The sequence below is a fragment of the Hippopotamus amphibius genome, chromosome 6 (genome assembly GCF_030028045.1).
Source record: "Hippopotamus amphibius kiboko isolate mHipAmp2 chromosome 6, mHipAmp2.hap2, whole genome shotgun sequence".
Classification (NCBI taxonomy): domain Eukaryota; kingdom Metazoa; phylum Chordata; class Mammalia; order Artiodactyla; family Hippopotamidae; genus Hippopotamus; species Hippopotamus amphibius.
The window spans coordinates 43931256-43943621 of record NC_080191.1 but is presented as its reverse complement, the minus strand read 5'-3'; the positions used below and the strand labels follow the sequence as shown (position 1 = coordinate 43943621).

Below are 12366 nucleotides of genomic sequence, written 5' to 3'. Positions count from 1 at the left end.
TACATAAAATATCAAGTATTAGAAATCATCTTATATGAGGAAAATGGACTCAAAATGCTAAATGGCTTAGTTATAATAGTTTCATTTTACTATAAATAACAAAGTTATTTATACTCCTCATTTGAGAAGTTAATTTAAAATTCTGACACATATCATATATATAGCATTCAACTTTCTCCCTGTCTATAAGCCCAGGAACCCAGAGCAACTAGCTGGCTGCCTGAGGGCCCTGTCACTTGTGTGAATCTCTGACTACGATTAAGAGAGTAGTATTCAGGTTGAGATGGAGAAAGTACCAGGGTGAGGCTGAGAATAAGGTCCAATTTCGGCTGAAGGTGAATTGCCTCCCCTGTGCAACTCTCCGGTGCCTTTATATGATTTAGAACACAGGCCCTCATGCTCCTATGATGTAAACAAAATGCAAGTGGGTCTTGGGAGGCATAGCTTGTTACAATAATCATCCTTTCTCTCCCCTTTCTGTAGCTTGTTCTGGTGCATTTAAGCAAAGCAATTTCCATACCTTCCCTCTAATACATTTACACACAGATGAAATGACCAGTGAGGCGTGGATGCCATGGGAAGGGACCCACAGACCCAGCTAGAGGGAGCGAGCCCCCCAGGTTGGCACGGAGCGGGGGTCGGCATCAGGATGGGTGCTCACCAGATGAGGTCCGTGAAGCCTCTGTGCAGCTGCATGGAGGACGAGGAGCTGGTGAGCACGGACAGAACGCACTCCAGGTACAGAAGCTGCAGCTGCTGACTGTCACTGCCGACGGACAGAACCGACACACAAACGCATACACAGTAAAGGTACAATTAAAGAGGTGACGTGCGGAAAACACTTGGGAAAACGTTAGGTATCACAGGGTGTTAATTTTTGGGGTGGGGGGTGGGGGTGGCGTCAGTCGTGTTATGGGTTGACTTGTGTCCACATTGAAGGGTTGAAGTCCGAACCCCGGTACCTCAGACATGGTCTTATTTAGAGGTGTGGTCTTTACACAGGTAACCAAGTTAAAGTGAAGCCATTAGGATGGATCCTAATCCAACATGACTGGTGTCCTTACAAAACAGGGAAATTCGGACACAGATACATATAGAGGGAAGACAACGTGAAGAGACGTGGCAAGAAGATGGTGCTCTACAAGCTGAGGAGTGAGGCCTTCCAGCCCTGAGAAGGAACCAACTCTGCTGACATCATGATCTCTGACCTCTAGAACCATGGAGACAATACATTTCTGTTAGATGACTTTTCTGTAATAAACTTTAGTTTTTAGAACAATTTTTTTAAAAATATTTTGTTTATTTATTTATTTTGGCTGTGTTGGGTCTTCCTTGCTATGCATAGGCTTTCTCTAGTTGCGGAGAGTGGGGGCTACTCTTTGTCGTAGTGCGTGGGCTTCCCATTGAGGTGGTTTCTCTTGCTGCAGAGCACGGACTCTAGGCGAACAGGCTTTAGTAGTTGTGGCACATGGGCTCAGTAGTTGTAGCTCAAGGGCTCCAGAGCACAGGCTCAGTAGCTGTAGCACACGGGCTTAGTTGCATGTGGGATCTTCCCAGACCAGGGCTCAAACCCATGTCCCCTGCATTGGCAGGTGGATTCTTAACCACTGTGCCCCCAGGGAAGTCCCTAGAACAGTTTTAGATTTACAGAAAAACTAAGCATGGTATGGCAAGCGACCATATTTTACCCACTCCGGCACATGGTTTATCCTGTTATTAACATCTTACCATTAATGAACAAATTGACAGCTACCATTAATGAACAAACAGTGATATATTGACTAAAATCCACAGTTTATTCCAGAAATATTAATTTTTAATATGTTTGTCTAAATTTTTCAAGAGACAATGCACCGTGATATCTTTTAGATGGTTAATGCTTTACTAACTTGCATTTGGCTTTTCTTCTTTACTTTTTGAAAGCAGCATGATTTTCAATGGACAAATCATTTTTTTCATAATTATTACAATGGAGTGCCTCAATAAAACCAGTTTTAAAAAAAAACAGATAACTTTATGGGATGCACACTTTTATACCTGGATTAAGTTTTCTGCCTAATCCACCAGAAAGTATTAAAATCCAGGTGGGTGGCCTTTCTGATCAATCACTTGACTCATTATTAAGAAAAATAATCATTAAATGCCCTTATTAAAAAATATCTCTTTATCTTTCAAACTGTCAGTCAAACATCACAAAACTAAAATAACGATAGACACTGAAGAGTCTCAATTTCTGAAATTACTGGAAATAAACTCAGAGAAAAGCTACAAGCAGTCAAGTTTTCTGTGAGTACATATCAGCAAAGCATGCTGCAGCAATACAGCAACCCCAAGGCATCAGACTTGGTGACAGAGAGAGCTCATCGCCAAGGAAACTGGCCTGGGCGTCTGAATGTGGCAGCTTTTCTGTGGGCTGCTATAGTCTGGAAAAATGAGTACTCATGCCTGGCATGAGTCATGTCATTAGAGGGGCACCTTCCACGTATGCCCCTCATTTGATACACGTGTGTGTGCACAGTGTGCACATTTCATATTTGTCTGACCACAGACAGACAAATCTGTGGAATGCACTGGGCAGAAAGGGGCCTTGAAACCAGCCAACTTTCAACACACACTAGGGAGTATCTGCCCAGTTAGGAGGCCTGTGAGTCACTTTGCCTGCCTTTTGTTTGAGCAGGTTGAGTATCTATGGGTCTTCCTCTCTGCTCGTCTCTGGATTTCCTCCCAGGTCCACGATCCATAGAGAAAATCTCTCGTGGGTTGGCCAGCGGTCCATGAAGGAGAAGCAGCGCAGCCCTGGCAAAGTTACTGGGAGGGCAAACTTGGTAGCATATCCTCGATCTCCAGAGTTCTTAAAATTTGTTCTATTTTGAACTATTTTGACTTTGCCTCCCTTAGAAGTAGATTCAAATTCAGTTAGAAAAAGGAGAGAGGGAGTTAACTGCATAAGGAGTGGAATGGAATTAGAACGCACAATATGAAGGCTCAGCCTCGCCTCATTGAGTCCAAGATGTTAGTATAGATTCCTCTCTTACATTCTGTTCTGGGAAGAGAGGAAAGTGGGGAGAGGGTGGTGGGAAACCAACAGGCAGAGAATGAAAAAATATCTTTCTAATCCCAATTATCCTTCCCAAAATTCTTGGATTTAAACAGCATCATGTAACTTAACTTGCCTAATATAGCGCTCTATTAATACCACATCTCCGAGGCACGTGAGTTAACCTGTGTGCCTGAATGCATTTTCTGAATTCTCCCGAGACTGAACGTATCCTGAGTACATACCCACACAGAGCTAAAGCCCTATGAGGTATACCGGCATTGATTTTGGAAATGGATGTTGAGAGGAAGTAATGACCATAGTGTGATTTCAGAAGAAGAACCTACTTAGAAGGCAGGACAGGTGTCAAGTTTAGCCAATAGGAATAAAAGGAGTTAAAGTAGTAAAATCAGAAGAAACTATACAGATGTGAAAACTTAACAAGGAGAATTAACAGAACCACCAGAGTGAGAGCAGCCAAGGGCGTGGTATTATTTGACCGGGGGTCTTAAAGGGTCTCCCAATGAAGCTGCACTAAGCCTGTTGCACCCCAGCTTCTACAGCAACAGAACTCCCAGCTTAGGGCAATGGAATTATAATGGGAAAGGCCAGAACCAAACAAGGAGACCAGTCTCCAGAGGCAGAATTATGATAAGGAAATTGCTTTGAAAAACCAAGCAAGACAATGAGACTCTTATAAAAATCATTAAGCTCTGTAACAATATGCCTAAAGCCATCTTTGATCCAGTGTCCAATAAGAAATCCTAGAAAACCACATGCATGTCACAGGAGTTTTTTTTTTTTTTTTTTCCATTTAAAGCCTATGCTTGAATTACATGGCTCAGAAATGTTTTCATTTTTTTCAGTAACTGATAGAAATGTATGACATTTAGTTTCTTATACACATATATGAGCATTTGTAATGTATGTTTGTGCAATGTATTTTCCTAACAACCTACAAATTTCTAACGTAAGAAACTCAGTATACCTAAATGCATCATAAACTAGAATTAGCACTGATAATTCTGAAAGCAAACAAGCTATTTTAGAGCTGTGCAGTACTTCCTAGAAGATATTGATATGAGCGTCTTTAATAATAATTACACAATAAGCATAACTTTGGACTGTTTATGGTAAGCCAGGTCACATGTAGGTGACATTAGAGCCAGACAGGTCCTTGCTGGACTTTGCTAAAGACTCTTTCTGGACCAATGAACAATGGTATCATTTATAGACCTACTAACTTATCTTGATGGCTATTTTTAAATTATTAATGGCATAATTACCATGAGCTATTATTAGCACTTTTGTAGCACTTAAAAAATTTAGATTTTCCCCTTAGCAAACTACTCAGAGGAAAAAAAAAGGTTAGCTTATTTGTTTTCCCTTGTCAGCACAGTAATGAACATAGCCTTTATATTTCTCAAAGTTCTGGTGTCTTTGTTTTATTCCCTGACAATGCTAAGACCTGAGGAGGCTGGGCTGAGAAGAATTCTTGACAGCTGGCAACAGCCTAGCTGCTACCAGCCAGCTGTGTGTTTCCCTGCAGAACATAAATAATTGCATAGAATGTTAACATCAGATGAGGACTCTCCACAATGGTGACGGAACAAGATAAAAGCCAATCTACAATCACATCTAATCAGAATGTGATTTACAGGTTTAAAAAATTGTACAGATTTTTAAAAAACAGAATTTAAAAAAAAATCTGTACAATTACAAAAATAACCAAATATTATCCTCCCCTGTAAGTGACTCCTGCTGCTTCTCCAGTGACAGCTCAGGCTCCCATCTGGCCCTCTTGTTGGCTAGATGAAAACCAAGATGATCAAGGCTAGAACTACCCCTCGCTTTCTGACAGTACCCAATCTTTGAACAGAACCCCCAATTCCTTTAATCCACCCCCAAACTACCTAAGTCAGGTTCAAATCCTGTAACAATTCCTAACACCCACCCTTTTACTGGATGCCCCACAGTTCCCCATAGTGTACAGGCTCCCCTGCTGTAGCAAGTTAATAAACCTAATTCTGCGAACCTCAGATGTTCCTGGTGATCTCGGGTTGGTGGGCATCGATGACAGTCTTTTAGGGTATTTTTCCAGTTCAATCCTTACAAAAACCCTAACATATTTTATAGTACTAAGATTATATATAGTACTATTGTATTATAATGATAACACAAATAATATTCTGAATATTATAAACACCAAGCATATTAACATTAAAATTATATTACTAATATAATTAATATTACAACATATTACTATACTTTATTATTATTATGGCACATTATTAATATAAATAATATAACTTGATAATAATAATTAATTATAGGATATATAAGCTTAAGGTGGTTGAGATCTTTGCCCAAAGTCAAGAGCTAGTAAGGGGCTTAACAGGGGTTTTAACCCAGGTAATCCAAAAAAGATACTGCGGCTGAGCCAACAGTAATTAAACCATGACTGTATCTTAGGAGAAAACAAGCCAATGAGAAACATATTCCAGTTCTGATCTAACAGCTGGTTCTGCCAAGACGGAGAGGAACTGGGCAGGGGTGGGAAGGAGTTAGCACTGGACACTTGAGAGTAAAGGAGTGTGACCGTAATCACACACAACAGGCATAACCTGGGACTGTCCCAAGGAAATCAGGTAGCACGGGGTCCCCATGGTTGATATTAGAGTCCATAGGTTAGGATAATAATCTGAATCCCAGCTCTATTGCTCCAACTCTCCATGGTCAGGAAGACAGGACCTGAGTGGGGCACAGAAGCAGCCAGGACATTCCATGTATGTTTCCTCCCAAGGGAAAAATAATGTCCAGACCTGCGGCTTGCCTAGGGTCCTAGGGTCCTAGAGTGGGAGAAACTTGAGGGTGGGGTATGGAAGAAATTAAGTGCTATTTCTTTTTGGTTTGTACTACCTATGTATTAAATAAGTCTCTTCATTTTCTAAGTGCTTGATAGAAATTGAGCTTAATTTGGTCAAAATATGCAGATGACCTAGAGGAATGATAGATAAATTGAGGTGGAGACTATTAGGCAACAACATTTAAGAGCAGTTTTAAGCCTAGCTTAAAAACAATCCTGAGTTTATGAAGAAACAAAACCAACAACAACAATGAATTTCTGCAATGCTTCCAGCAAAGTGAGACAGCTCATTCCTGTCTACAACTGGAGTGTTTCTCACAGCTCATTACTGAACATAAAATTCTACAAGCCAAAGCTTTCTGAATTATCAAATATTCTAATTACCGGTAAACGATAGTTTAATGTCTTTCCCAACTGGAAGGGCACTTCAGAATCCTACCGTGTTGCAAATGCTGCAGTTAATTATAAAATGTAGCTGGTAGAGACTTCCAACTCATCTTGGCAAGTCTGGCCTTTTTATGATTTGGCTTCACTACAGATGCACAAGTTACCAACTTACTGCATGGAGAGCTGGAGCAACGGACATCACAAATGAACTAACATCACTGATTAAGCTGGCATGCAAATAAATGGAAAGTATATAAAGGTCAGAATAACATATGCTTTTTAAAGATAGGTGTGTGAGCTCACAGGCTCAGGAGATGTCAGAAGAAATAGAAAAGACCACGCAGCCCAACCCTGCCATTTAGCAGAGGAAGAAGTTGCAATAGTTGGATGAGAGGCTCATTTAGAGTCACACCCCTGGGACATGCCAGGTTAGGACTAGCCCTCACATCAACTAGCTCTTAGCCAACATTCTTTCCACTCACCTCCATGCTCGAGGGATTAACTTTTCTGCAAGATATTGTTTTCCCTTTTTCTCACCAGAAAATTACATCCTTCAGAAATCGTATTTGGTCATGCGGGCTTGCCCAAGATCACTGAATACATTTCTCAGGGAATGACAGTGAATTTCTCAGTGAATACCAATGGGGGGAGCCACTGTCCCTATATTCTGCAACTCTAAGTGATGCTGTAGACAAAAGTGACTTCAGAAAGAGACCATTAGCGAATCAGCGCACCAATGCTGAAGGCACTTACTTGATGGCGGCTTGGAGCTTCTCACAAAGAACAGTGAGCACAGAGACCAGGTCATCACAGAGGGCCTCTACTGTTGACCCTTCAAACAGAGGAGGGGACAGGCATTAGACATCGGCAGGGGGCACTACAGGCGTCCTCAACACTCCTTCCCATCTTCTGCTTTTGATACTTTCAGGAATGAAAAGATGATTCTCTGATGCTGAACCTTCCCCAGGCCACCAAGAGGATTACAGAAAAGAATTAAATATCACTGGTCCTTTCCGAAGTAAAACACTCAAAAATAGTCCAGGAAGATAATAATAGACTATTTATCATAAGTACAATTCAGTCACACCTAATGAAAAAAGATTTGGTAAATTTAAGAAAACGCAATTGATAACCATTTTCTCAATATTTAGGCCAGCAGACTACACATGTATCCCTTATTCTGACCTCCTGAATTTCTGGGTCTTCTAATAAGCAGACTTGAGTTGTATCCCAGAGAGATAAAATACAGCAGCATGGAAGAAAGATGGGCTTTTCAAACTAAGAAACTAGGGGAAGGGAACAAAATAAGTTAGTCACCGTCTTCACCTATTTTAGCTATTTGGGTATATGGCTTTGTTGTTAAAGGAGCAACAGCCAAGGTCAGAAAAAATAATTTTCCTTCCAAACATGTTTGTGCACAGAATCTAGCAACAAAACTCCCAGAGAAACACTGAAGTATACTAGAAAAAGGCTGAAATTTGGAATCTGTTCAGGTACTGTCCACAGCTTGCTGACTGTGTGAGCTTGGGTAAGCTTCAGTTTTGCCTTTAGCAAGGTGGGATAAATAATAACAAAGTCCCAGAACTGTTGGGCCAAGTGAAGTAAAAAGTGGAAGCATTTGCTTTTTTTTTTTTTTTTTTTTAAATAAAAACCTGTGGAGAGCTCTACAAATATGGCCAAGAATTTGATGGATGTACAAATGAATGAATGAATGGCCATGAGGCAGAGAAGATGGAGAAAAAATGGCAAGAGTGTAAGAAGGAAAATAAAAATAAAACTGTCATCTTTCATTTACTCTTTTTCTCCTAATTTGTGGCTGTTTAGTTACTTCTTTCTCTCCCTTTCACTCCCTTTTTCATCTTCTCTCTACCCCACCCCCTTCTCCCCATTATTAACTGGCAAAGATATCAAAGAAAAGCTGGTTTTTTTCAACATTTTAAAAATTACTGAATAAAATTCAAAATAAAACATCTTTCAGTATTTCAATCAGATAATTTGAATTTTTTATATCTCTTTCAGAAAGCAATATCATCAAACATTTTTAAGAAATCAAAGTGCTTGTCTTTATATATGTGGATCTTTATTTTTTCCTTTCCTGTGGGTCAGAATTAAAGTTCCTTACCTTCATTTCATCTGCTATGAAATGACTCATTTTTTATATCAGAAACTCAGTATTTGACAAACATCATTCATTCAGGTGAAATAACGAATCTGACTTCATGAAAAGCGAAGTAACTACAAAAACTAGCCTCCAACAGGAAGGCATGTGAAGAGTTCACTTCCTCGGCACAGTTGGGGCAGGAACAGGGATGGCTGGCATAGGGTGTGGGAACAGAAGGAAACAACAGCTGGTTAAAGCAAAGCAGAGCCTCCAAGGAGAATGCGGAACTAACCTGAGAGCTTTTACTCAGCGTGACATCCCCACACCAAGCACACAGTAGATATTTTTACACCCGCTTTTTAAACTGAACATGCAAAAATCAAATCCAATACCTTGACTCCTGAATTCCTGGGGGACATCCGGGTTTTCGATTATCTAGTAAGGGAGACACACACAGGACAATTAGGAGATTCAGGCAAGAAAAATCCTGACTTCAACAACGGAAAGTTCTGGGAAACAAAATGTCACCTGAGCTCTGCTAACTTACCTAGGCGTACTCTCTGGCTCTTGATAGCATTTCATTCCTTGTGGTACTTACGAAAAGACTATGATGTCTGAACTGAGTCATCAGTTCCAAAACTCATTCCTTCAAGAGTCCACAACCCCCTTCAAGTGTAAGCCCCATGGTGCACTTGATCACTCCAGGATGCTGTGGAGCTATGACCTGAGGCAACACCTGCCTAAACAGGTGAGTTCTCTTTGCACAAAGGACAATTTGTCCCAAGGTCACAGCACGCAGTCTGGCACCTAATGAATACAGATTCTTAGTCGTAAGAGGATCAAGTTCCTGGACTTCTACATACAGGTCCAAGATGACTGCTGGTCAGAAGAACCAGCTTCCCGTTTGATGGGGGAGCATATTAACTACTGACTGACCGACCAAACCGACCACTCTAGGCCGTCACTAGGTAGATCCGGAACTATCAGGGTAGAGACAAAACCTGGAGGGAAGGGACAAAACCTGGAGGGAAGGGACAATAGGAAGGAAAAAACATTTACTAGTAGGAAGACTCACTTCCCATTGCAGGGATAATTCAGTGACTACTGAGCTGAGAGGAGGAAGGCTGCACTTCAGTCTCCCTGCCTCTTAGCACTGGGAGATAATAAGAGGGCATTTTCATGCCAGTTAACTACCAGACATAAATCATACCATAGCACTGATTTTTTAAAAAATTTGTTACAGGCATGTATTTCTACTATTCTCTGTTCAGCAGCTTCCACAGTATTTCTGGGAAATGCTATGGCTAAATATTAAGTTCAGAACACCATTTTCTGGAGGAAATCCATCTGAATCATTATTTATGGACAGGAGAACCACAATCACCTACCCCCCCCCCCCAGTATTTTTTTAAGAACTTTTATTGAGATATAATTGACATACAATAGACTGCATGTATTTAAAGTGTAGAATTTGATATTTTTTTCTTAAATTAGTAATGTATATATGCCAATCCCAATCTCCCAATTCGTCCCATCGCCCCCCTCCCAAGTATTTACATGTGGCATTTTTTTGTTTTTAAAATGAGTAACAGCAATTTAACAATGGCTTTTCTCATCAAAATAATTCAATAATAAAGCTTGATAATAACTCAGGGTTTCTGAGGCTACCAAATCAAACTGAGTAATCTGCCCTGGGAGTAGGGGTGGGGAGGGGCCAGACATGAAGCGGAAGATAGATTTCATGCTAAGCTTTTAGCATGCTAGATTTATTTTCTTTCCATTGTATTTAAGTTTTTCTAATTCTGAGATGGCTGTGATGTGGTCCCAGAGATGGGTCACGCTAAGCGCTGCACACATCTTCTCCAAGTAATGCTAGATGTCCCATGGGAGAACATACAGCCTCTTTAGAGTGAGCCTCACTGTTCCTAGTGACCACTCCCCTTTTAAAAGCTTTTTTAAAATAACCATTCTTAGGGGGCAAAACCTATGTCTCCCTCTACTAGACATCATAGAATCGTGTTTTTCTGGGACACAGAAACATCTCCAGGGACCTAATGAGTCATACAAAGGAAATTAACAGGAAACACTAATTTTCTATCTAATTTCTAATCTTGCCTCCGAAAGGGGTGAGTCCAGATGGTCAGTGACCAGCGGGACCAGAAGGCTGATTAGCCACATAGTACACAGGACAGAGGCAGACAGCCCTCCAGTTTTAACCAGACCTCTACAACTATACCTGTCACTATGCTCAGGGAAGAGCAAGATGAGCTACAAAGCTGAGTCATTTTACTGAAAATCTAAAATTCTCCTACTTAAAAATTTAAAAACGTAATTAAGTAAACTAACATAACTGAAATCACATTGAGATGACAAAGTTTCATTTCAATGCTTCATCTTAAAACATTACTGTGACGTACTTCCCACCACGCTGCCACTCAGCAAGGGCGGAACGGGATTGGATACTAGTAAAAGGACTCTTAACATCTTAGGTTTGCTTCCATTAAAAATACTCTTCTCTCTTAATGCTTTCTACTGACAGATATGAATTTCTTTTAAACTAATATTTCTACACCATCATATTCAAAACCCTAGTATACATGAAATAGTTTTCAATAAAGAGTAAGCTAATGTAATAAAAACATCTCAAGTTTAAACAATTTTTAATAGAAACTTGGGCTTTAGATATAGCAAACAAAAGAAAATCAGTATTTGTTTTTTCAGATTAGTGTTTTGTTTTGGTTTTTTTTTTAAACACTGGCTGCCAGACTACATATTAATAACCTGGTCTGGGAGTCAGTAAGGAGACTAGGGCTTTTTTATTCTGGCTCTTTCACTGATAAGCTCATTAATTTTAGATTTCAGTTTTGCCTTTCTGGGCTTCATCTTCCTCATCTGTTTTTCTAAGGAATAAAAGAATTTGACCAGGTAATCTCTAAGGTTTCACTCAACTCCACGATTTTCTAAAAATTAGAAAATAACTGAAGTTAAAAATTAGAAATAGTTGGAGTTAAACATGAACTCTCCATTTGTGTAAAATTAATTTGAGATATTTTGGATTGTCATTGAGACTTCCTATTCTGAAAAATAATAAAAGGTTCGTTTCAGAATACTTCTTGCAGATTTTAAAAGAATCTTAATCTGAATTATTAGAAGCGGGTTTAAAAAAAAAAACCCACCAATTTTGAAGAGGAATCATCTCCTCATTAACATTCCCAGAATATATATATATATATAAAGCTGATTACATTTACATTTTTCCCAGGAATGCTCATTTTAGACAATCTGTTCAAGTTTAGAGCAAAAAGCTTGAGTGGGCTTTGATGACAGAGAGAAGACAAATTCATCTTTTCCCTGATGGCACCAGCAGGTGAGGCAGACCTCCTGCCTCAGCCTTTACTTCACAAAGAGAAAACAAATACACTAAGCCTCAAAGCATGTAATTAACTAACTGCTAGTAATTTTTCCTAATTTTGAATTTAATTCTGTCTGTTAATACATTGCAATATTTTTATACAAATTTTTTCAATCTGAGAAGTTTTAAAACATGATTTTAAAAGAAAAATGAATTTTAAAATAATGACTAAAAGATGACAGAAACCACAGGGAAAAATAATTCTCCAAGCTTTGGAGCGAAACAGGCAAAAATATATTTAAAGAGCTGAATTTATATAAATAAATGTTCTTCTGAACCAAGCCAGCCCTTCCTAATGTTTCAGTAGGAAGCAGCCCTGGCGGGGGGAAGGGAGAGCATCTAGGATGTGGGACAGTTAGCATGCAGTTACAGAGAGACACTGGCAAGACTGGGATGGACGTGTGGGTACCGAGAGGCTCACCGTATTCTCCTGCCTTTGTCGTAACTGTAAAGTCAAGTCACTCAGCATTTGACTGAGAGTTGCCCGCACAGCAGTGTTTATACTACGCTGGTGACAGCTACATATGTATGTTTCAATGCACACCTGGTAAAGAAATAAGATA

At 39.8% G+C, this 12366-nt stretch overlaps 1 protein-coding gene across 1 annotated transcript in view; it reads right to left on the bottom strand.

The window, feature by feature from the left end:
• The window catches only part of ARFGEF3 (ARFGEF family member 3), a 165627-nt gene that overhangs the window by 78021 nt on the left and 75240 nt on the right, over nucleotides 1-12366 (bottom strand). Inside the window, exons 6-9 of the mRNA XM_057738354.1 lie at nucleotides 12225-12347; nucleotides 8784-8826; nucleotides 7044-7122; nucleotides 662-766 (exon numbers count right to left, since the gene is read on the bottom strand). Of these exons, the coding sequence (XP_057594337.1) occupies nucleotides 662-766; nucleotides 7044-7122; nucleotides 8784-8826; nucleotides 12225-12347 (350 nt within the window). The remainder of the gene's footprint in view (nucleotides 1-661; nucleotides 767-7043; nucleotides 7123-8783; nucleotides 8827-12224; nucleotides 12348-12366) is intronic.